The sequence below is a fragment of the Chiroxiphia lanceolata genome, chromosome 1 (assembly GCF_009829145.1).
Source record: "Chiroxiphia lanceolata isolate bChiLan1 chromosome 1, bChiLan1.pri, whole genome shotgun sequence".
NCBI classification, from domain to species: domain Eukaryota; kingdom Metazoa; phylum Chordata; class Aves; order Passeriformes; family Pipridae; genus Chiroxiphia; species Chiroxiphia lanceolata.
The window spans coordinates 29,749,531-29,775,427 of NC_045637.1; the positions used below are offsets into that span (position 1 = coordinate 29,749,531).

Below are 25,897 nucleotides of genomic sequence, written 5' to 3' on the forward strand. Positions count from 1 at the left end.
TTGACCATGATTTTTCATCACACATTAACCTCCCCTGCTTTTGACCATGATTTATAGATATCTCCTCTTCTATTTCTAAGTGTCTGAAAGTTCACTAGTCTGTAAGAGACTAGGTAAGACCTTCACAGCTACCTTTGAAGGTACACCTCACTCTACAGGCAGAGAAGTTAGTCTTCACTGACCAGGTAGGGCACACAGGCAGCCAGTTTAGATTATTTTTAGATGACTGAAGGTATCCTCAAGGAACACATGCCTATGTTTTCAGCTCAAAGGAGAAAAGGAAGATCATGTAGATGCAGCACTGAGTGGGGACACTAGGTATCTGGAATAAGTTCAAAGAGCTCTTCAAAAACCCCCAAATTCTTCTTTATCTTGGACATTTTTTCATGAAAAGGAAGTGTTCTACACAGGAATTCTGTCATGTACTGCCTTGGTCTTATCTCAGTAACAAGTAAACTCTTCAAGACAGGAACCATCTCCAGAAATGAAGAAGGCTCTGCATGTATGCACTAACATTCCTAATGATACACAAATGCTAAAAAGTTAAAAATCACTTTACTGAATCAATTAAAGTGAAATGAGAATTTTGGACTTGAAATAGCTCTTCACCGTTACAAAGCACGTTGTAAGGTGAACACTGTTTTCTTAAAATTGGTCTGTCACTAAGTTAAATGACTGCTGACTCTCTTGCTGTGAGATATCGCACAGCTCAATTCTACTTATTCCTTTTGCTTTAAGATTATTTAATCTTAAATATAACAGGCCCTTCTAACATAATTTGTGCTCTACCTCCAAGGACCATCACTTAGTTTCCCTGGAACACTCCTGTCTCTCAAACATTTATATCTATTGATTATGTCCTAGCATTGGCACTCAGTAATCTAGGTGGCTTAGATTTAAAACTCTTTTGGTTATATTTTTCAAAATTGGCATGATTTTGGTGTGCTTCAGTTTGGCTGGGATCTCACTCAAGGCACATTAAAAGGCTGTAGTGTCCTGACAGTTGGATACAAGACATTTTTTACATTTCTCATTTTAGGTAGAGTTAATCTCAGTATAAATAGTAACATTTGAGCAGTCTAAAAGTTCAGTATCAGTAGAATTCATTTAGCCTTCTCCTGTGATGAGAACAGAAGTGAGATCTCTCAGGTGGGGCCCTGTAGATAGCATCTGGGTGAACAGAAGCCTGTTTTTAGAGATGTAGATGTACAGAAGAGGAATCCCATTTTAAGTAGGAGTCTCTTTTTCTTTTTTAAAAAAGCAACATTTCATTGGGGACAATCACAGCATTGTGTTTTGCTGCTGCATATTTTGCAATCTTTTGCAATTTTACAAGTCGGAGTCCTTTGGAAATTGGAAGTAGCCTCTGGAAAAGTACTATCCATTTGTTGTGTTTTATGGGCCTGATTCAAACACCAATTTGAGAACAAGTGTGATTGCCATGGATTTTAGAGGTCTTTTATGTCAGATGACTGAGGCAATCTCTATGTGTGCTCACTTCCCAGGCTAGGGGGAACTTATCTGTTTCCATTATTACTACCTGATTTTGCAAAAGGGTTGCTTGAAATGTGATTGCACTGCAAAGACTGAAAGGGACTTGGCACGGTAGAATTACATAAACAGCAAAGTACAGTTACAAACAGGCCATGTTTAATATGAAAGAGCATCTAGTTCCAGGAAAAGCAAAGCCATCAGGAGTAGTTGTGTCAGAGCTGGAAAACACTTCACAAAGACAGCTTTCATTTCTATATGCTCTAAAGTATGCAGAAATTGTGGTCTAATTATCCCACTGCAGCCAGAAAGCAATATGGGAGATTGTGGGGGTGTGGGAAAGAACATAATAATGCTACAATTAAGCTGTAATCTTTGGCATGGTCACTCAGCAGATAAAGCTTTTCTGCTGTCGCATTCGAAACAAGTCATTATTTGGCTGCTAAAGCCTGGGGAAAATATGTGGTGGTGTTCCTAGGGGCTGTTGCACAGAGGCTTCATTATCATTTTCTTGCTCAGCAGCTGGCCAAGCCAAGCTGATGCTCTGCATTTGAGAGCTGTGGCCTCAGTATACTCTACTTCTCCCTGCTTGTGCTTCTGGAGGTTTGTACTGCTGGTACTGGAATGGGGGTAACGTTACTAGCCACTGTGGAATGAATTTGTGAGTTTTAAGTTATTATTTTAAAAAACTGTTCGCTCAAGGCCTGATTTATAGTGGAAGCTACTCTGTCAGAGATTTGTGAGCATATGGTTTATATGCAGAAAGACCTTGTGAATGTGGGAAATAATTGTGCTAGCTACGTGACAAGTGAGGTGCATAATTATGCATGTGTATTAACCCCAGGATGCATACTATATCTCACGGAGACATAATCATGTTCACATGCAATTATGCTCACCCTCCTTTGAAAATCTAGTTTTACAGCCTGCTAGAAAACCTTGCTAGCGACATCTCTTATTTTCTGAAATTCTCCACCATTTAATAGAAACTATTCCGTTGCCTTGACGTGAGCTCTTGAATTCACACGCTTAATTGTTCATACAACTTTCCTGATTCGTTCTACTTCCCAGATTCTTTCTGAGGAGGGGAGGTTGCCTGTACTGCAGGCTCCTGTGGACTTACTGAAATTCTACTGGGAACAGAAAGGAAAGAGTAGAAGGAGAGGTCAGGTCAACTTTGAATACGTTAACCTTGAGGTGACGTGGTCTGACAAGGCCATGAATGAGTTGTTTGCGGTATGAATGCAGACTGTGACGTAGATCACATTTGCTACTGCAAAAAGCCTTTTTTAGTTTTCTGCGATGCCATGGATAGATGGTTTCGACAGACTTGTGTTCCCTTTAGGAGATGTTAAAGCTTACAAGGGGTTAAAAGTGACCAGTGGCTTGGGACTCTTCAGTTTGTCTTAGATCTAGTTTTTGCATTATAGAGCCACACGCATCCTTTGATAAGCCAGCTATGATTTCCCGTAAAGTAGATACACTGGGGAATTAGATCAGAACCTCATTATTCTGCTGCTGCACAAAGCAGAAAACATGAACTATTTTGAAAGCTTATGGTGTGCACAGTCTCTGCAAGGCTTGGTCTGACAGCCTGCAAGAGCAGCTCGTCCATGTCAGTATTCCTTCCAGCAATCAGGCTTTCAGGACCAGGCCCTAATTATGTGCACATTTGGTCTTCACTACTTGGAATAAGACATGTCTATCTTGAACTGTTCTCATTAAAAGGATGCTGTCAAGCCAAGCAGCTCAAGACATAACTGCACCAGAACAGTTTTAAACTTGTTGTAGGAAAGGATCTGTCCTGATTTAGTGCATAGGAACCTCCAAAGTGAAATGCAGTAAGTGCTGCATGAGAAAGGTGATCTTGGTTTAAGGTTTGTGTAGTTCAGTATTGGATCTACATTTAAACAGCTAAAAGCCAAAAGAAGGCATCACAGATGCAGAACAGTAAATCGACTGATTACAAATTAGTCTTACAACTCTTTTACAGTGCATTTGAAGAAACTTCACAGTCTTGATGCTAGTGGCACTGTGGTGTTAGGAGAGGTTTTGCCAGGCAGGACGTCAATCCACACAGTAATCCTGTTGCCCTACTGGCCCCAGAAGCATTTAATTATAATTGCTTTTGTTCACTTAACACCAACATAAAACAAGGATAATTGTTTGTATATTCAGGTTGTTTCACAGTGTCATCTGTTTCAATGTGGCCAGGGCCTGAAAATTATCTGATATTTCTCTTTTTGATAAAATTTCAACATCTTTGTACTTACTTTATTAGGTTCTCATGCACGCTTATTGCTATTTTGATATCTCTGTGTAGTCTTTGTCACCTATAACAGAGGTGGTTGCCCCAGGCAAGGAAACAGAACTGGGAACTGGGAGAGAGAGAGAAACCGAAGTGTGTAGAAAGCTGGACATGTCCGGTGGTAAAGAAGTACTGAGAGAAGAGAAGGAGTTCTAGCACAGGGGGATCAAGGTCCAAAGGTCTCATTGTTATCAGATGCTCAATCTGAGACAGGAAGGATCTGGTTTTACCAAGTTAGAACAGCCTGAAGCATAATTTTGGCTGCAGTCAAAAGGTTCTTTCTCAAAAACTAATCCCAGGCCCACCGAGGAGTTAATTATGGTCAGAGACCAGTCCTGGAAGATAATTGGATACAACCACCATATGGAGAATAAGAAAGTTTAGAGTGTGGGCTTGGGCTGTACAAGACAATTATCTTAACATGTTTCATTTACTGCTATGGATCCAACCTTAATGTTCAAAGCACAACTCCCACCAGCTTCTGCAGACAGGCTCCAAACAGGACTTGCAGTAGGAGATACCTATAAAAGTTTGGCCCAGTAGTTTGCTCACACAGAACAAATGCAACCCTGATGATGTCACAAAATTTGGGTGTAACACCGTATTAGTTTATGCCGTCAGGAATCCACCAGCTGTGTCAAGTTACAGAACGGAGGCACTCAGGGAGCTGCCTCCAGCTGCTCTGCTGTTAAGGCTTGTTTAGGCCACATAGTGGAAAGGTCAGAAAACACTTTCATTTAAATCAAGAGGTTTAAATAAGGTTTTTTGGGGTGAGGAAGGGTGCTTTAAGTTCATTTTAACCCAGTTTCAGCATAGTGCTACACTTAAGGTCATGCCAAGAGCACAAATGGATTTTCCCTGCCAGTGGCATGGTATTTCCATGCATGCGAGACAATCCTGACATGAAAATAGTGCTGGAGTGAGTAAGTGCATCTGCCTGTCCTCTTCCCCTCTCTAAATCAGTTTGTAGTTTGGTATGAACTCTGGTTTGGTCAGGAGCTGTGGATTGTCTGTCTTGGGGGTTTTTTCTTTAGGGTGGCCTGAGGGTGTCACATACAAGGGAGGTCTCGGTCTTTGCGCACTTGGAGATAACACTGTGCCCGCTGGTGCCTGAGCTGGGTCTGAAGTTGCCGAGGGAGCTTTTTGGAGAAGGTCTCCTGTAGGTTACTGGCTTCATAGAGAAAGTCTGTTTTCAGGATTTAGAGGAACAGAAGATAAAAAGCTCTGTGTCTTGCACATGTGCAGGACAATTTCTTTGCCTGTCTCTTGTTGTAGCCCAGGTTTCCAGTTCTGGTTTTGTGGTTGAATGGCAGCATTTGCAGCTGGATGTAGACAAGAGGACGTTAGTTTCATACTTCTCAGTCCCTGTTTCAGTTTATAGGTCTACATATCTTGTACTTCTCCATTTTCTGGTTTAACACAGCTCTCTGGGGGCTTGCTACTGGAGTAATAAAAATCTCATTTAAAAATTCTGACCTTCTTCCCCACTCTCCATGCTCCTTGCTAGGTCTGTGCTCTTGGGGTGGGGGGGATCTTCTGACTTGGGTGACCTCACTGATCTGTTTGGCACTGGGCATAGGAGGGGTGGGAAAGAGAAGAAGAGCAGTAGGAGACTGAGCAGTTGAGAAAGGAGCCCTTGAACCAGGCGAGCATGTGAAGCTCCTGGGCAATGCCCCCGTTAGCCGAATACAGCCTGACAGCCCAGGACAAGGAGTCGCAGTCCCAAAGCCCTTCATGAATCTCTCTTGTCCTGTCGCGTTTGGCTTCTCGCATTTAAATTCGCTCAGCTGTCAGAACAATTTTTCTCTTGCCTATGCTCCATCTATAATTCATTATGAAACCCAGAGAGGTGAAGCTGTTGGTTTTTCCCACTCTTCCTCCTCTGGAAGCCGTGGGCTGAGTGTGGTTTGCAGCAGGACGAATGAAACTGCTCTAAAACCCATAAGCCAAGGAGAAGGTGGTGGGAAAGGAACACGCTGCCATCTCCTGCTGGGCCACCAGGCCACAGTGTCTGGCTGTCGCAAGCACAGCCTATATGTGCATCACCATGAGCTCAGGCAGGTCTTTGGTCAGAAAATCCAGGCCAGATCCCTGGACATGAAGTTCATTGGGTCTTTCAGATCCCAGGCTTCAAAGGTGTTCAGGTCTCAGTCCAAGCTTTTGCAGCAGCTTCCACTAGTTAAAATTTACACTCCATGTGCTCCCCAAAGTAGCAGCCTGTGTATCTGCTTCACTCCGCATAGAGGTGGGACCAGATTTGTACTTGTCCATCATACATTCCCCTCACCATCAACTTAGGCTGAACTGCCTCAGCTCTGCTTTATTCCTGCAACAGTTGCAAGCAAAAATAACACATTATTCACAAAAAAAGTGTGGGTCATGTAATGAAATATCTGTTGTTCTGAAACCACAAACATAATTGATCATTTAAGTGCAGTTTTGAGGAAATGGCTACAGGTCTTACTTGTCATATGGGTTCCAGTAATTGGAAATATTGATGTCTAAAAAGCAGAAAGAATTTCCCACAAGAAGGAGAAATTTTATCCAGTATAGTGGAAGGATTAGTTTTCTGAAGTGATAGTGACTTTGAAACACGAACATAGACTGTTTTCAGTTTGCCATGGATGAAATAACCAGATTTCTTACTCAGATGTTCCAGGCCCATTTCTGTTACTCTAATTTAGAGTTCAGCATCTCCAGGAGCTTGTATGGAAATATCTGCGGAAAGGGTGTATGGAGATATCTGTGGAAGAAATCTTCATCTTACAAAAAAATCATTAAAAAAACCCCCAGGAAAATACAGGAAAATCATTAAAAAAACCCAACAAACCACAAACCAAAACCAGTTCCATTGACCATTATTCTGTCTCAGCAGTGTCCTTTCTGCAAGCTTGAACTATTTGAGTCTGACAGCCTTCCGGTGGTGGAGGTAGGACCTTTTCCAGCCCGACAGATGAAGGGCCGTTGTGAACTCCATCTGTAGCAACAGCTCTGTAACATCCAGCTCTGAAAGCCACCTCGCAAGAGCCACAAATCCCAGCTCCAGAACGGAGAGATTCACCAGGGGGCAGCACAATATCACTTTTTATTGTAAAGCAGGAGTTAATCATTTCAGCTCTCTGAGAGCTTTTGGAAAGTAGCTGCTTGGTGTTCCATCATCATGGCAAGTAATTTTCTCCTTAAAGCTAGCCTCTGTAGCAGCCCCCAAAATCCAAGGTATTAGGCAGACATTAATATTTTAACAGTCCAGGCATTCACCTAGCAGAACAAGGAGGACTACAGACCATTGTGTTTTCAATGTGTCTCTCTGGCAGGTGCCTGCCCAGGCTTGGTTGGGGCAGCTGAAGGGTACTGGTCCTGATTCAATTACTTCAGAAACTCTTCTGTGTTAAGGGCACCTGCCTGAGTGAATACTATTTCAACCTCATCTTTTGGGAAGCATTAAACAGAAGGAGTAAGCCTCTGATGTCACTACATGAGAAGGGTTCACAGAGGGTGAATGCAGACTCACAGAATCATAGAATAGCCTGGGTTGGAAAATATCTTCAAGATTGTCTAGTTCCAACCCCCTGCTGTGGGCAGGGACACCTTCCACTAGACCAAGTTGCTCAAAGTGCCATCCAGCTGGGCTTTGAACACTTTCAGGGATGGGGCATTCACAACTTCTCTGGGCAAGCTCTTACAGTGGCTCAACTGCCCTCTTGTAAAAAAAATTCTTCCTAATACCCTCTTTCAGTTTGAAGCCATTGCCCCGTGCCCTGTCACTACATGCCCTTGTAAAAAGACTCTGTCTGGCTTTCCTGTAGGTCCCCTTTGGGTACTGGGGAAGGCCAGGGGTTTTTCTTTTATATTGACTTCTGGTTGTCCTGTATGCTGCACAGCTTCTAGGTCCTCTAGCACTTACACCAAACTCTTGCCTTTCAAGGAGCTAAGAGGAGTCACTGGTCACATCTTGACTGCTCAGCTTCCTTTATGGAGGGCTTCATCTGTCATCAGTCCATTCCTAGTTATTACTCTATTCTACACAGGTAACTGGTATCTCCAGTGGTTGCCTCCCCTGGTTCAAGTGCCACTGTACTTTTCTGTCCTTTTCTGACCTCTTTCTCTCAACTTACAGTCAAAGCAATTCTTGCTCTTTTCCTGTAAATTAACTACATCTTCTGTCTCGGTCGTTCCCTTTGCTATTTTGGCTTCTGCCTGGTGGGATGCCTCATGTCTAGCATCAATCTCACACTTCACTCCTGACATCATACGTAGAACTCCCTTGACTGTCTCTCTCTGATCTCAGTCCTTTTGAAGTTCAGTCTGAACTCCATCTGCTCCTGCTCATCCCAACACTTACTAACTCTGTACTGAAGTCTTCAAGATGCAGCTTTCCATGGGACTACTCCCATGTAGCCTTAGCTTTCCTTAGCTCAAATATTGTGTTTATTTAAAGGCTAGGAGCCTTAAGAATATATATTTAGAATAAAATAATAATTTTTCCCACCATAGTAGCTTACGTTACACTGCTTAGTCTTCTGAGAGGAATATAGTATTGTTCTTCAGAGTAGGTACAAAATTATGAACTTAGTAGAATTATTTAAATATCTTTCAAGACAGCTCTGTGTCTGCTTTAAAAGGAAATAAATATGTGTTTCTGTTTTAAGAAAATAATTTTTAAATCCCTGTTCTTTTTCTTATATTTTTATTTGCCCAGTATTTTGGTGGGAAAAACAGTTTCTTTTTTCATTTGAATTCGTTTTTATTGCTTGGGAAGACTAAGGAAGAAAAGAAAAAAAATGTCTTTGAAAATTCACAAAAAATAAAAGTTGAAAAGATAAATACTTTCTGTTCAAAGCCCTTAAAAAGGTTTGGAGTTAAAGGCAGTTAAGGCAGCCAGCACAGTGTGCTTTGTAATGTTTTTTGCCATCTTTTGTTTGTTGCTTCCCATTTCAAGGTATATCAATGCCATTATTATCTAAAAGAAAAAAAATTAAAAAGCTTTATGCACTGTGGATTAATTAGTAAGAGTTGCTGCTTCTTGGAAGGAGTCCAGAAGTCTGATCCTGCATGGTCGAAACCAATGAGCTCATTTTATGCGGAACAGAAATATCACTAGTAATAACTACCCAGTCACATAGCTTAGTTGTTAAGTATGTTCTCAGATTCACCGATTTCCTTTGATCAGAATGGTCTTTTTTCTGGAAATCAATTTTTTCTGGTGAGATTTTAATAATGAAATGGGGATATGTTTTTTGATGCAGTATACCTAACTGAATTTGCTGTTACAAACTATGCTTCTGCTGCAGAGAAAAATACAGGTACATACTATTTCATATATAAAAATATATCTGTGAAAGTATATGCATTAAAGTAATGCTTAAGTCTGGCTGAAAGCCTGTAAATGGACTTTGCATAACCTCTTCCTAAATTACGGAGAAACTGATAACTTCGGAAGTGCAGAAGGAAAGACCTCTTTTTAATTTTGACCTGTCAACATTAATATGTAAATATGTAAAGAATTCTAGAATATATTGTATACCAAAACTTATATCACCTAAATTGTGTTTACCTGGAACATTTCTCCAGGGGCTGTTCTGCTGTAGCAAAAGCTGTGTTTATTCAAGTGGCTAAAAACCACCCTGTCTACTTTTCTCTGATGTTTCTTAGACTCAGGTGGGGAGAAAGCAAAAAAAGAAAGTTCCTTGTTACTCTCCAGACATACTATTAAGAAAATACAACTTACCTGCTGCAAGAAAGGTTTTTGTGGTATTCCTTTCAAAGACTTATGTAGATTATTTGCCATTACACTTTAAGCCTCAAATCACGTGCAGGCAGGAGACATTGAGAGGGAAGAAGCTGCCTGCTGCAGCTCTCTTTTTGGCTTTTTACATTTGCAGAAGTTGTAGTTGGTTTTGAAAGCTCACTTTCCAATTAAATTAGCAAATATCACCACAAAATAGATTTTTTTCCCTCAAAGTGGGTTTATAAACTTTTTCCTGAAAATACAAGTAGAGAGATACTGTACCTTTTATTCACATTGAGATTGTAGATAGGTAGCATCCTGCGTTAATATTAGCAAATTTGTTCTATATTGCAATCAGAAATGTAGCTGAAATCTCTTTGGCTGGCTGGCTTGTACTTGAAACTGGCTTTGTAAGATCTGGATTTGAAAATCTCTCCCACCAGACTTGTAGCTGTCAGGTTCGTTATCTTCAAAATTTCTATTAAGCTCTAATGGTGTTTTTCTTCTTGCAGAAACAGAAGGTGCATGCAGCACAGATGCCAGCCTTCTCCAAGGAGTAACCTCTTCATCCCCAAGTGACACTAGCTCCTGCTAGTACCATGGGGCCAGAGGGTGGTTTCTTAGGCAGTGGACAGATCCACATCATCCTGTGGGGGAGTTTGGCAGCCATGACAACACTTTTGTTCCTCACCTTCCTCATCTTCCTTTGCTCCAGCTGCAACAGGTAAGGCTCGGTAGCGTAGCACGCAGTAATGGTTCTTATGTCACTTAGTGCAGAGATTGACATAGCTTCACTAACAATTAGCACAGAATACTGAGGACTTAGGTACAGAAATAAAAAAGTACAGTAAAAAATCTGTTTTCAGAGCAAAACTGAATGGGAACAGTTCTGTTCTTTCTAAAATGTTTTTTTTTTTTCTTTTGCTGTGAAAGAAGTACACTGTTTTGCTTGCTTGGTGGTTTCCCCTCAGATGAAGCCTGGAGCATAGGTGGACACTGACTGTTAGCAGATCCCACCAATAAGCTGAAACTGAGAACATTAGGTGGGCTGAACAGGACCAGTATAGATAAAAAGGAAAGGAAAGCGGATTTTATGTATTTTGGCTTTGCTTTGGCTATTCCTGAAGTCTAGGGAATTGATCCTGCCACTCAAGCAAGACTGAGGAAGAATCAAATGGTGATACTATTAATGTCTTATACCTCATCCTTATTTTCTTCTCCATAAGAGAGTTCGATTTCACCAACACAGGCACTTGTACTGACTTTGTTTATTCACATTTCAAGGCCCCTTCATGACATGTAAGCTGTGCCCTGCTGACTGCACAGGGGAGCTGGGCAGCCTGCACTCCGTCCATGATGCCCTTCCATCAGGCCAGACCAGCCAGACCCTTCCCTATGAGAAGTGGGACTGCTGTGGTCCATAGTGCTGTATGCTTTTACAAGCATAGCTCAGTTAGCCAAGCCTATGGGGGAAAAAAAACCCTATCCGTGATTCAGTACAGCAGCAAAATCTGTGGTTTGGATGCTTATGCCTATAGGAGCATATGCTTTCACCCTTCAGCATTGAGAGCATTGAGGCAGCTCTGTGGCCACTCAGAAGAAATGCTTTTCTAAGCCGTTCGGTGATATTTCAGTATCTTCCTATTACCACAGTTTCCAGTAATATCTGAGTAAAAAATAATAGAAATATATCTTTTTAATTTATTTAAAAGTCAAAACCTACTTTAAAAATTCTTTAGCCCAGAAACTTTGCATTTAGCTACTATGTTTATCTTAAAGGCCTTTTCCAACCTAAATGACTCTATGATTCTGTGTTTTGTCTTGTAACACACCAATCCTTGAAAAATCTCTGGAAAGATGAGTCAAACCACTGAGTATGTGTTTGCAATTAGAGATATACACTGCCAGAAACATTCTGGTGATGTTCTTTTATAAATTCTTGTGTTGCTAGTCTGGACACTTATCTTTTGTTTCAGGTCATTCTGTAGGGCAGGTTGTTTACACATAAATGCAATTATACAAAATTTCTTCCTGGCTTACTCTTCAAAAATGGATGAGAACATGGAAAACTGAATAAAATCTGTTCTAAAATATCAGAGTCGGAAATACTTACAGAGAGGAATTAAGCATTTAACTTCCGCTGCTCTGCATTGGTGCAGCCTTACTTGCTGTTTTCTTATTTCCCAATTAGGTCGAATTTTAACAGTTGCTAATGTGGGAAGTACTTTAGAAGAAGACTGCAGACTTTAGAAGAAGCATAGGTTTCATATTGTCAGTATTTTCTCAACTTTTTACTTGCCTTTTCTTCTAGGGGAAGTACTAATATTACTTTACGCTTATTATTAGAGTATTTCTGAATAAGAGCTGTATTTCCAAAATTGTAAAAACTGGAAACATGATCCATACTTTGAGTTCTGTGAAGTACCCCGTGATGCAGGATTCCTTTAAAAATGTAGAGTTCTGCTGCTATGAAATTTGTAGGCCTTTTTGAACTGTTCATGCTTATTATTAATTCTAACTAGCATTCTGAATGGGAGTACGCTGGATTTTTTTGGCCTTTTCTAATTCTTCATAAGATAAACACCTTTTAATGGCACAGTTTAAGGTAGTCTATCAGCAAAACATGTGTATCTGAGCATTTCAGATATGATTAAATTGAATATAATAATATTTTTATTATCACAGAATCATAGAATGGACTGGGGTGGGAAGGACCTTAAAGATCATCTAGTTCCAACCCCCTGCCATGGGCAGGGTCACCTTTCACTAGACCAGGTTGTTCAGAACTCCATCCAGTCTAGCCTTGAACACTTCTGGGGATGGGGCATCCACAACTTCTCTGGGCCTCTTGTTCCAGTGCCTCACCACCCTCCCAGTAAAGAATTTTTTCCTAATATCTAATCTAAACCTACTTTTTTCAGTTTGAAGCCATTGCCCCTTGTCCCATCTCTACATGCTCTGGTAATTATTTACATTATCTTGTAATTATCAACAGTCACTCCTCACTTTGATCTCAGACTGAATGAGAAAAAGCTCTGTGTGTGTTTGTTGTACCTCTTCAGTTTTGTTTACCACCATCCTGCCTTGATGGTGTCCTTACACAGATGTCATACCAATCCCTGTAATAATTTTCCGTTATTCCATTTTCAATATTATTGTGAATTGCAGTTCTATTTCCTGCAGCTGTGTAAGGTCTATTAATGATTGTCATTCATATATTAGCATAATTTATAGTAACAGTTCATATGCCTTTTTCACTAAGGGAAAAGAAGGCCAGACATCAGAATGGAGATCATGAAAATCTGATGAATGTGGTAAGTATTTGTTTCTGGCAGCTTGTGTCTGTCTTGTGGTTGGTTTGTACCAAGCTCCTTGCAAAATACCACAGATTAGAAAATAGCTCAGGAATTTCTAGGAGGTTGAGCAAGGGAATCTTTAAAAGTTGCAGAACAGGAAGAGGAGGAGAATTTATGTAGGTCCTGATAATCTGCGCTTTCTCAATGCTCTTTCTTCCACTGTTGTACTTCAGATCTCCTTCCTTTCCTTCACTCTGTTTGCAGTGAAAGTGCATGTACCCTTTGTCAGCTGCTCCCTCCTCAGGGGAGATCACTCTGGACATACTTGCTTTAACATCTGTAAACACAGGCACATAAATCTTCGAGTTAGTTGGCATGGTTTGACTCTCCTGCCAGTAATACCTATGAGTCAGAGCTCCAGAGATCAGAATGAAATTTGTTGGATATCTATTCATGAGAACATTTATTCTGATCCAGTGGTCAATATTTGTGTTGCAGCCTTCCGACAAGGAGGTTTTCAGCCATTCCATCACAAGTTCGGCTACAGAGCCCCCCCCAGACAGCGAACAGAACGGGGCACTCAGCAACGGTGAGGGTGAGTAGCGGCAGCCCCTGCGGGTGGGATGGGTGAGCTGCACCATCCCAGTGCTCACAGCTCCCACCTCAGCTGTACACTGGTGATCCCTCCAGTCTTAGGTTTCTAGCCTTTGTGCCTTCCAAGCACACAGTTGTGCCATTTGTCTGAATTCTTTGCTCATCTCTGAAGGTCTGACACCAGATCACACGGAACTTACGACTAAGTTAAAAAGTGCTGTGAACTCATTTGCCTTGCTGGTAAATCAATGGAGATGATTATCCCATGGAGATGATGGTGTTTTGGGCTGCATGTCTGCTGCTGGGCGTGCTCTGGGACAGCCCTCCACCCCAGGTCCCAGTCCTCCATGCCAGCCAGCACTGGAAAGGTGCTAAGGTCCTCCCTTGGGCCACCAGGCCTTGGCCACCAAGCCACAGCTGCAGAGTGACCAGACCATCAGGCAAAGAATTTGACATTCCGTAATCTTGGCAAACTATGGAACTGAGATAAAACCAGAAGATGTAGTTGTACCTTAGAGCTTCAGAAATGCTCCAGGAGACTGTGGAAATACTTCACGTGCTCCAGGGACTACAGCTTGGGATCATAGTCCTGCACTGTGAGAGGCTGTCACTTATATTTTTGTATTTTAGAAAACACGCAACATAAATAGGCTTCCTTTTTTTTCCTCAGTCTTTGCTTTGCTGAATACTCAGAATGATTCACCCTGAAGTATCAGTGGAAAATATTTTACTTAGCTGCACCTAAAAATAAACTCACTCTAGCTCAGAGCCACTGGGAGCCAACTGTTGTCTTCACACTAGGCACCAACACCAGGGGCTGCACTCCAACTTACAGCTGACCTCCTCATCTCCTTCTGTAACCAGAGGCTAAGCTATTCAGTCTTTATCCCTCAGACATAAGTATCCAAAGACGTTTTTAACTTAGTTTTTGCAGCTAATTGCTGCTTCTCTCCATTGGCTTGTTGTATATGTAGGTGTGTGGTTCCCAGAGGCACTTGGTGCACAGATCAAAGCCCTGCAGAAGGGAAGGATTTCTCTCTACCATGAGTCACCACATGTGCAGCTGTCAGAGCTGCTGTCAACCAGCAGACAGTTTTCAGACTGTCTCATATTACTCAGCTAACACTCTGTGTAACATCCCTTCTGAATAATAGGAACCAATGCGCTTTAGTTTCTCACTTATATTTTATGGACTCTTTTTGTTAATAGTTCTTTTTATTACTGTTTCTTCTAGCTTTTTGAGTAGGGGCAGGGCTACAGAAGCAGAACCATCAAGTGATGTGTTTTTTTCCTTTACTCAGCCTGCCAGCATTGTCTTATCTATGCCAACCCCTTTGCTACACCAACCATTTTTGTGCTACTACCCATAACCACAGAAGCACAGAAAGATGAGCTCTTATTACTTCTGATTATCCCCTCCAGGATGAACTGGGGGGGTGTGCTGTCTGGGTTCTGTGGCGGTGCTCTGCACAGCACAGAAATCCCTGAAGCAAGGGCCAGAGAAGCAAAACATGTTCCAGCTTCTCCAGGATGGTTCCTGATGTCCTCCAGAAAATCTACAGGCATCCCAGGCAGTGAGTAGGACAACTTGCCTGTCTCCTGTTCCTCCCCATGTTTTTTGCAGGAGCCAAGTAAATAAAGGAGGATGTTTTCCTTCTCCCATCTCCCATTCAGACAGTGATTACTATCTTATACCTCCAGTTCCATCCTGAGTTTTGCAGTCAGGGTTTGGCTCCTTGCAGGTGCTGACCATGGCTGCATGCCCTAAGTGTAAGAAAAAGCAACATCCATGGCAACCGCCAAATCAAGGGCATTAATTGGTTTGGCAACATTTTATGTCATCATGTCAAATACATGGAAGGACATGGAAGAATGGGTTGATTTTGTTGAGAGAGTACTGTAGGAACCTAACAGAAAAGCTCTTCAGAAGAAGTAAAGCTATTCAGAAGAAGAAGAAAAATAAAGCTATTCAGAAGTGGTTTTTTAAAGAAATAGTGTAAGGTGAAGTTACATACCATACACTACCTGAAACATGCTTGTATATGCCCATGTATATGCCCTGAATGCATGTAAATGTCATACATGTGCAGTGTAAGATGAGAAGCCCCACAGATTTCAGTCCCTAATACCCTCTAGTGATAGTGACACATGGCCCGCTTCTGGGGCTTAAAGCAACATGTTCTGCCTAACACTACACTACGTTCTGAAGTCTAGTCTTCTCTTTTGTGCATATGGCCAGCTTGTTAGTAGGTTGTCAATCTACATTATGTGCTGCGAGACTAAGAGAATTATGGCATAGCCTTCCAGTGAGGAGCTTCTGGTGTAGCATGCAGGGAGTCTGGCTGTGGCAGGGCTGAGCGAAGTGCAATTCCAGTGAGAATTTGGCCAGCATATTAAACAAGGTGATGGATGGGTAGGGAGGAAGCAAGAACACTTTCCTTTTGATTCCAAAGAATAGGAAAATGGAAACAGGAAAATCTAGCAAGGATTTTTTTTTTTTTTAAATCTAGCAAGGGTGGGTTTTTTTTAAATCAGCAAGGATTTTTTTTCAAGACACTTGGTTTGAGGCTTCCCACCTGTTTCCCATCTGAGACTCCTGAGCGCTTTGTAATCATTCGGTGAAACTGAGTACAAGGCATCTGAATATCCATGCACACCTGCACCTACCCTCCTTGTCCCCTGTTCTTACAGTAAATGCTGTTGCCATATAATGTGACTTTGGGGCGCACAGACTGTTTCAGATGTTGTGAGAAATATATTTTAGCAGTAGAGTGCAGATATCTCTGTAACTGAAACTTTTTGATAAACAAAAACCATGGTGACCACTAGACATTTCCAGGCAGTAGTATCATTTATCCTTTCCAATGTGTCACAAAAACAAAGTGATATAGAGAGTACCAAATCACACTGACCTCTTACTTATGCATTTGTTTGAAATACTTCGTAATTTTCTTTAGTTCTTTCCGAAGACAGTACAACTGCCTGTATCCAGCCTTATGAAGAAGTACAGACATCTGATCTACCAGATCAACAGGATAGTCTTGGAAAGTCTATAAAATGTCACCAGAGCCGGGAACTACCTAGTATTCCCCCTAACACAACCATGGAAACCATCATCTCAGCTAGAAATGCAGAAAGTGACCAAGGTCTCGGAATGGAAGGGCCTTATGAAGTCTTGAAAGACAGCTCCTCTCAGGAGAACATAGTTGAAGACTGCTTGTATGAAACTGTGAAGGAAATTAAAGATGTTGGAGCAGTAGTCAGCATGGAAGGGAACTGTAACAGCAAATCAAAGACTTCACTGACAGTTTCTGAAGGTCAGAATCAGATTCCTGAGTGCAGAATTGAATCAGCAGAATATGCATCTGTTGACCGAAATAAGAAGAGTCGCCAAAGTGCTAATTCAGAAAGTCCTCTTGACAACATACCAGATGTAGAGGATGAGCTTCCCCCTCCGGTACCCATGAAACTTCTTGATGAAAATGAGAATGTGCAAGAAAAACAAGTGGAAGAAGAAGTGACAGAAGGGGCAAGTAAACCAGAGAAGGTAAATACTGCAAATACTTGTCCTCATCAAACAGCCAAATAATGACAGAGAACATATGGGTGGGAGAGGATTTTATTTTTTAGTAACAAAAAATGCCAAGAAAAAAACCAACTCTTAAGGTCATGCAAGACTAAAGTAGGGAAATATGGAAGTGTACAGGATAGTCTTTGCATTATAGGCATTCTGTTGCAGCCTATATTTTTGATCGTTGCAGTTATGCATTACATAAAGCTTTTTCCAAATATTATCCTGGAATTACATAGGCAGCCTCTGCTTCTTTGTTTAACATACTTGTGGAAGCTATTACAATGGGTATCTAGTATCTCTGTCAGCATCTATATCTTGTAAAGAATCCCCCTCTTCTTTTAACCACAGTTTACAAAAAGGAGAGGAGGGCATCTTTGGTGGATGCCCTGACTTTCGATGTGCCTCCTTTGTTGGGCCACCTTGTCGTTGCTCTGGAAGTGTTAGGCACCTGCTCAAAGCAACTCTTCTTGTCTCTCTCTGTAGAAGAGAGGGACAGAAAGAGAGAGAGATTGCAGCAGTAGGCTTTTATATCTGTCAAATTCTGTATGTCACATATAAACACAGTAATGAATTTCTACCTTCTGAACTCATGGCCAAAAGTTAAGTTTTTTCAGCAGCTTACTTTTTGTCCCTAGGAACAGTTGTGGTGAAGTCCTTGAAAAATAGAATGATGACATTTTCAACAATTTATTTTCCATCTCTAGTTTTTAACCAGAATTCATTTTAAGGAATGCTTTTGGTTCATTGCATGGACTTTTCATAAACTATTGAGTCTGTGTTTTTCAGAACTAGTTTAGATATTTTCTTAATTTTGAATAAAAGAACTGTGATATTAGAAGATTTTTGGTGTCTGAGTTATCAAATAATATTTGATATTGATAAACATTTCAAAAAAATTCTTTAAGATGCAATTTTTAATGTAAACATTTACCGGAAAAATCATAGCAGAGCTGAGGTATTTTTACTTGGTTCTGGTTGTTCTCTTATTTGAAGTATTTCAGTAATCCAGGCAAAAGGCAAAAAAATACCTTGTTAAATAACTAACTAACCATGTAACCTGTAAAGCACAATAGAGTCCAAATGAATAAACTGAAGACTACTCATAATACAAAAATTGTTTAGCTGGACTCTTCAGTGCACATTCTTAAAAATAATGAGCTCATCAAGTAAAAAAATAAGACATGATTGTCAACAATAATCCACCAACATTCACCCCTCCCAGATTCAGGCCATAAGTAATTTCTAATTAAACTTTTAGAGAAACAGATTGCTGTAACTTGTAACAGTGACATTTTTCCTACCAGGTGTGAAAAGACTTGCAGAAAATCATTGTGTTTCCCAGTCACTGATACAAAGGAAAAAGCCTTTGCTGCTCTGTAGCTCCCCAGCACACCATGTATGCAGTGTCAGTAACTGCAAGGAGTGGGAATTGATTAAAATGGTTCAGGTTTTGAAGGATTAATCAAGAGATGACACATGCAGTCCCCTAAGTGCCAGGGAAAAAAGTGTTTGTCTAATTAAAATTTATTCAGAGCTGAAGCCATCCCGAGTTAAAGCTTTGGCAGCATCAGATCATTCCCGCGCTTGCTGCTGGGTACATGCATTATGCATCGAAGCGTGTGCCTGTCCTGTCCTTGAGAGCTACAGCTGCAACAGAGTTGGAAATGGTAATTGATGGAATATATAAATGTCATTATTGTTGGCATTGTGTGGAGAGGTGGTTGCGGGATTGTTTTTCTGTTGTGATCATGATAATTTTCCCCTCTATTTTGCTGCCTCAAACAATGCAGAGCAATGCCTGTTTTTCTCTACGTGGCAACCCAAGCCAAAATGTTTATGGAAATGTATGTTGTACTGATAACTCTTTTAAGTTAGATACCATAGGTGTTTCTTTTCGCTTCTTCTTCTGTGGGGCTACTTAGCTGCCCTGCCTAACATGACATCTGTATCCCAAACTCTTCAACCTTCTGCTCTGGGCCTGATGAAGACAGTTTGTGTGGAAGTCATGCAAGACTCCATCACAACAATTAGGCTTTGCTTTAATAGGGCACAAAGAAGGGACAGGCGGCCAGGCTGCTTGTGTAACCAAGGCTTGTACCTGCCAACCAAGAGAGAACAGACCATGTCCAAGCTGTTTCAGTCTCACCTTTGAAAAGAGGGCAGCCAGGGTGATCCCCAGGCAATGCCAGTTCCTGAAGCACACAAATTTGGGAGAGAGCTAGGTGGACCAAGCCAGAGACCATTCTAGTATATAGCAGCATGAACTGGATAAAGCATCTTTTTAAGAGCTGGGTGTGCAATAAACAGGTGAAAATTAAGTATCCAAACTGGTTATTGGCTGTGACCCAGCAAAATCTTTTGTAAGACTTTGATGAAGGACACCTTTAATAGCACGAGGCTTCTTATAGGACTCTATCAACTGCAAAACTTGAGCATAGTTCTTCCAATAAAACTGGAAAGGCAGAACAGTTTTGACTTAGTACTTTCTTTTAATTAAAAAACAAAAAAAGGAAGTATGGGTCTCCCTTTTCACCCAGGGCTTTCCTGAGTGAGCACTGGTAGAAATGCTCTCTGTGTGTACATCTGGCTGCTGCCATCTGACTTCAGCCTTGCGCAGCCTGAGCATGGGCAAAGTATCCCTTACAAATGCACCAGAGGCGAATGTTCTCCTAGTTCTGCTGCCTGAGTCAGGAGCAGCAGCTGAACCAAAGAGTAAAAAATCGAGTGCTGTCGAGGAAGAAAAAGAAAGTGGAAGGCAAATAAGGACATCTGCTGTTTTTCTTGCTGTTTTTGAGGTTTCAGGCATAGTTTATAATATTGCTAGGTATAAAATGTTTAGGAGCAAGTGGGGTTTTTTTCAGTTTCCAAGATAACAATATCCTTCAAAATTGATGTGTCACAGGTTTCACATTTAGAAGAAAGAACACTAGATCCTTGGGAAACAAATACAGGATGGCAAATATCCTGGAGTATTTTTCAGTACCTGAGTGGGAAACTGTAGAAGGGGTCCTGACACATGGTGCTTATAGACACACTGATGACAGAAAAATCACTGAAGAATTTTGTGGGCACATACTTGTTTTAATGTGTGAGGATGAAATTAGTAACTTACTCCCCAACACAAAAATGTCCTGCAAATAAGAAAGACTAAACTGAATTGCTTTAGTGAAGCAGATCTAATACAAGGCCAAAATACATTTGAACTTGTATTTTTTTTTTTTATGAGTAAACAAAACACAGGTTAAAGAGCATGTTCTCCAGACAGTGAGAAAGAAGCAGGAGAAATTTTCAATGTGAGGGAAGCTCCTGGGGAGCAGCAGGCAGACTTCAGTGTACTTTGGGTCATGGTCCTTGTCAGAAGTGCTTAGGAGTTTGGAGCTTGGTATTTACCAGAAGTAAAAACGCCAAGTAAATGAAAGTAGGAAAGAATCTATCATAATGAGCCTCTGTGAAAAAAAAAAAAGGAAACAAGTTTTGTGTGCCTGGAAGCGGTATTTAATTGACTGTGCTAAAAATAGCTCTACTCCTCCATGTTGGTTTGCACTGGGAGAGGTATGAAGTGTTTTAGGTGGTAAATTTGTGTGAAAGTCCAAAATATGGCCTGTTACAGTGCTGGAAGGCTCCCTCTGAGTCAGTGTGGAGCAGGAGTCCAGCAAAGACTTCTTGCCCCAGGGAGGAGGCACCCCACATCCACGGTGTAGCAGCCAGGGTCTTTGTTGCTGTTAAGGTCCTAAGATGTTTTTCATGAGAGCAAAATGGTTTCTCCCCAACTTTTCATGACCTGTTTTCCACAGAACACTTTACATGCTGGAAGTTAGTCTTGATACCAAACCAAGCCCTCCATCCTTCAGTACCTCTGCTGTGTGACCTGGCTCCAGCTCAGCGTGGGCTGCAGCAGGTTGAAGTGACTGTAAGTTCAGGCTGCTGGGAACCTCTGCACAGAGGCTGCATTCCTGGGGCAGGAGTGAGGAGGACACAGTGTCTCCCTGCAGCACTTCTAGGATCCACAGAATGAAGGATAACAGGCATCAAGAAGGTGCCAGCTGAGCATTGTTCTTTTGTCATCTAAAAGTGTATCTGAAAATCACGTGAAAGGGCAACTGGTGTGTCAGAACAGCTAATTTCTAATTGTTCAGAAGCCTTTGCAGGTGCTTCATTAGAAGTGTAAAGGCTGGGATACAGCAGAGCAGAGTTTGTTTTAATCATTACATTATTTTTACCCTTTTCAGGTCAGGACAAGAGCAGATACATTAAAAAGCATTACTAACCTCAGGGCTGTTATCTCCAGAGATGTACTCTGGATATTAGAGATATTATCTATGTAAAATGAACTCGAGAGCAAATGACCATGAAATGTAATGTATTGATTGTAATGGGAGGGTTTTATTATAGGTTTTACACTGTTGATGGGTAATGAGCCATTTTTTTTCTTTCTTCCTTTTTTACAGAGGCTTAGTTCAGTGTCTTACAAGTCTCGAGAGGAAGATCCATCTCTTACAGAAGATGAAGTAGGTTTCTTGCATGAAATTCAGTAACTAACTAGAGACTATTTTTTAGGCAGAAATTAGCATAAGCTCTGCATGATTAAGCAGAATCTAAGAAAGGTGAAATTTGTTTCAAGGGAAAATGAAAACCCAAGATTCTCTGCACAGAGTTTGTATTGCCACATTCCTAAAGTCAGAAGTGTTCTCGTGTCTATATAAGGCAAATAGGTTAAAAATGGTGTCGGAAAATAACAGGAGGCCACAATTAGTTGATCGTTAATGCAATTTCTTCATTTGGATGACAAGCTCTACTTAAGAATAATAACCAGCAGCCTTTTGAAACATATGCTCCACCTTCCCCAAGCAAAGTGGCTGGGAATCTCGGAAGTAAATGGAAGCACAATAAAGGCACTGGAACATAAGCTGTTCTTTAAAATGTAGGTTGGTCAAATAAATTGAGGAGATTTAAACAAAGACAGAAAAGTTAAACAGAAATGAGGTTGGTTGTGATCATATCCAATACACCGGTGCCATGTGTAAATACGTTCTCAGACATAAAAGTAAACGCAAACTTGGCAATGAGCTGAATGAGCTAATGCTTTCTGCTGGGAGAAGCACTCCCTGACACTAACGAATAAATTGATCCTTGAACTGGGTTCGTGTAATCTAATACTGAAAAGGGTTGAATTATTAGATGAGCAGAAAACCCATTTTTTGTTTGGTTGGCTGAAATCCGTAAAAAGTAAGAAGTACTGCTATCTGCAATTCAATGTCTCTCTAAAATAACCCAACCAAACAAAAAACAACCAACCAGACAAAAAACCAAACAAACAAACCAACCAAATCAACCAACCAACCAACCAAACCAGAAAAAACATCCTAGAATTAACAGAAGTAGTCTGGTTCATCTGCATCAGTGTTGCTTAACCATAATGGACATTTTCATGCCAATCTATTCTTTTAACTGGGCTGATGCAAATTCAGAGTGGCCTTGCATGCTTGGGAAAGACTTCAAACATAAGAGAAGGGCTATGTTGCATTGTGATATTGGGTACCAGAGAAGCAGTGCAGGGAATATCAGACATCTGCCCTGTGCAAGAGTTAGTATCCACTTGGACTGGCAGGGGGAGTCAAGACTGATCCCTGTGCTTATTACCAGCCCCAATAAGCCCTGAGCAGAAGAACATATATGGATGTGGGCTTCTCCTTCACCTGTTCATGAAGCGCCACCTTTGTGCACTTCTTGAAGTGTACCACCTCAGCAGAGGGGATTTTTAGAGCTAGACACTGGCTTCTCCCTCTCTTGTGTTTATAGCTGAGAGGTTTCATTCTCTGTCATAAAGTTCTGATATGCAGTGACTGAGGTGCAGCTCCTCTTTGTAGGCAGAGTGTAATCAACAGAGCAGACATTTTTTTGTTGTCTTCACATGACTTGGTGTCTCCTTAGTCCTGCCTATAAACACAACAATTAACTACCCTCCCATTGGGGTGTCTGTAAAAGCAGAAAATAGACACTACCATTAAAAATAATAACAAAAAAAAATTTTAAAAGCCCCAAGGATCAGACAGCATCCTTCTCCTACATTACAGCATTTCAACCTGATCATCCATTTGATGCCTGTCTCCCTGTTGAGTCCAGATTGGCTCCAGGACCACAGCAAAATTTGCAAGAGCTCCTGCTCACAAAGCTATTCCCTCTTGCCCAGGTCTGATTTGCCTGCCAGGGATTTATGTTCAAAGAATTTTTACATTTATAAACTTATTTTATAAAGCCTTCTTTTTCTGAAAAAAAAAAATCAATTTATAAATGCATGCCAGAAAAGAAGGGATTTGTAAGAATTAATTTTTTTTTTTTTAAGAAAAACCCATACCCTTTTAAGAAGGGATATGTTTTTATTAGAAGATCCTGTCTTTTCTTAAGTAACCAACATCCTTGTGGTACAAGTGCACAGACTGATGCACAAGCTTTATGCCATGCTTGGATACTCAGCAGGTGTCTCTTTTTCCTAGATCTCCGCCATGTACTCGTCAGTGAGTAAGCCGGGACAGGCCGTCAAGGCACTGGATTCTCCTTACACCTGTATTCAAGAAATTGCATCTCAGAGGTCCCCGTCTATTTGCAGTGGCCTCTATGCAAGTGTGAAAGACTTTGAGAACACCCTAAATTCTACCACTGTGCCTCAGTCAGCGGACAGACCAAACGGGGAGCTGGAGCCGGACTATGAAGCTATCCAGTCAGTGAGCCAAGAAGAAGACAGGACCTTGTCTGTGCCTAACACAAACCACACTGCTCTTTCAGGAGAGAATGACTATGAGAGCATAGGGGACTTGCAGCACCACAGGGAATTCACCAGACTTTAACTTCTCTGGCAGCAGATTTCTCTGCTGGTATTTTCAAAGGAACAAGTGAAACATGGAGAGGGAAGTGCTTCTCCTTTTGAGGAACAAAGCTAAGTATAGAACACAATTTGAGAAGAGGCAATGTATGTTTCAGCCAGGGTGTGACACCTGCTAGGTTAACCTGGATGGTGGACTGAGGCTTATGGCAAAGGGTACGTCAGGTCAGAAGGATGACCAGGACAACGTAAAGGTTTCTTTATTGCTAGCTCTGAGGTGACCAGAATTCAGGAAGAAGTGAGTGCCATGCTTGGTGTCCCAATAGGATTACATACCAAAAAGACTGCCTTTACACAAAGCTAACTTCTCATTTTGAGAGATTATTTTTTTTCGAAGTGTTTTTCAAGCATCATTTTTCATTCCAGTTTGGGCATCCACAATGTTGAGCAAACCATGGATCATTGTACCTCAACTCAGACTTGCTTTGCAAGGCTGGGGAAGGTGCACTCACTTCTGTGTTTTTTGCGGAGCTCTGTCCACATTCATTGCAACTAAAGTGCAAACAACAGTACTTCACAAGGGACCTACTCCAAATGTACTTGAATTAATTCTGTTGGCTTTTTCTTTCTTTTTTTTTAATGTCAAGGGTTGTAGAATGTGACCTGCAGTATTTGAGATGTGTACTGGTATTTGTAGGGGTTTTGTTTGATTATTTGTGAAATACCACTTGAAAATGGCAACTGTCAGCCTTAGTGTTCTTGCCATGTTTCCCTTACATGCAGATAAATACCTACCCACGCACGCCCCAGACAATTGTCATGTTGCAAAAAGTCATGCAAATGAATGCATTGGCATAATGTTTAGTCTAACCTTAATAGTGTTGAGTCGTTTTTTTAAGAATTTTGCCCTTTTTTAAGACTTAAAATATTTTAATATGTTTGTGTAGTTTATTATATGGGAAGATTTATGTACTGTGTTTAGTGGATAATATTTTTATTTTTTACAACATATTTTTCATCTTCAAAGTTTTTGTAGATAACTTACTGGCTTTTGTAACAGGAAGAATCCCATTCTTTGTTTGGGCTTTATTTGGTTTTCGTTAAAATTTTTTTCCTATTTTAGAAGTGGGTAAGTGAACAATTGATTTAGGGTTGTTTTGTTGGGTTTTTTGTCTCCTTGAGCAAGGATGTGGAATCTGCCTTTCCGTTTTTAAGCTCAAAATAATGGAGTCTATGTAAAAGAACACGGCCAAAAGGGAAAAAAAGAGGCAGAAGAGACAGTGGGATTTAGTCAGGGAGAGCCACTTAATCTTCTGGTGAAAGGAGCACGAGAGCAACCAAGACTTTCTTAGTTTGAAAGCCACTGGCTTTTTAAAGATGCCAAGTTATTCTGTTACTATGAAAAACAAAGTACAGTGCTTGGATGAAATAAGTAGGTACTGGATTGGTACGTATTTTTACTCAAGAATGGTACAATAAATAGTACAATGGTACAAGAATAGTCCAACAGTAGAGAACTGGCATTGTGTGATATGCATGTGTACGTGTGTATGCATATTCCCATGTATATAAACATACACTTGTAATTTGGACACAAGTATAAATTATAGTCCAAGCTTGGTAACATACACATATGTAATATATGGCATGTGCTTGAAGAGCAGGGGTTTTTTAATTCAAAATAAACAGAACATAAACTGAGGTTGGCTTATTCCATAGTAGCCAAAGCAGGTTTAGTTTCAGCTCAGTTGGCACTGGGTTTTGATACACCAGATTGAGTCCTTCTCGGATCACTGGCCAGTGCTCAACATTACTTGGTACTATAAAGAGCAAACACGGATCAAAGAAGTGTGCTGATTTATGGGCTTTGCCTGTAAGTATAGCTCTGAGGAGCAGTGCAAGTGCGCAGTCAAACTGCCCACGGGGTGATTCAAACTTCATGAATCCTGACCTCATGCAACAGTGCAACACACTTGATCTATAACTCTCATCCTTGGAGGAGAAGCGGAAGTGGTTCAGACCAGTCTACATCCATCTTGTTCTTGGCCATGCTGCCATGTTTTGACAGCTGCAGCAAACGCTTTGC

General features: G+C 41.0%; 1 protein-coding gene across 5 annotated transcripts in view; it reads left to right on the plus strand.

The window, feature by feature from the left end:
* The window catches only part of PAG1 (phosphoprotein membrane anchor with glycosphingolipid microdomains 1), a 104,249-nt gene extending 79,635 nt beyond the window's left edge, over window positions 1–24,614 (plus strand). For 4 of the 5 annotated variants that reach the window (XM_032696777.1, XM_032696762.1, XM_032696769.1 and 1 more), the window contains 6 exons: window positions 10,040–10,251; window positions 12,790–12,841; window positions 13,322–13,418; window positions 16,375–16,964; window positions 21,440–21,499; window positions 23,486–24,614. In XM_032696777.1, coding sequence (XP_032552668.1) covers window positions 10,127–10,251; window positions 12,790–12,841; window positions 13,322–13,418; window positions 16,375–16,964; window positions 21,440–21,499; window positions 23,486–23,836 — 1,275 coding nt within the window. In that variant the 5' untranslated portion in view covers window positions 10,040–10,126 and the 3' untranslated portion in view covers window positions 23,837–24,614. Of the gene's footprint in view, window positions 1–10,039; window positions 10,252–11,738; window positions 11,799–12,789; window positions 12,842–13,321; window positions 13,419–16,374; window positions 16,965–21,439; window positions 21,500–23,485 lie in introns of those variants that run through there. The other variant, XM_032696784.1, reaches the window with a different exon arrangement.
* Window positions 24,615–25,897: the final 1,283 nt, after the last annotated feature.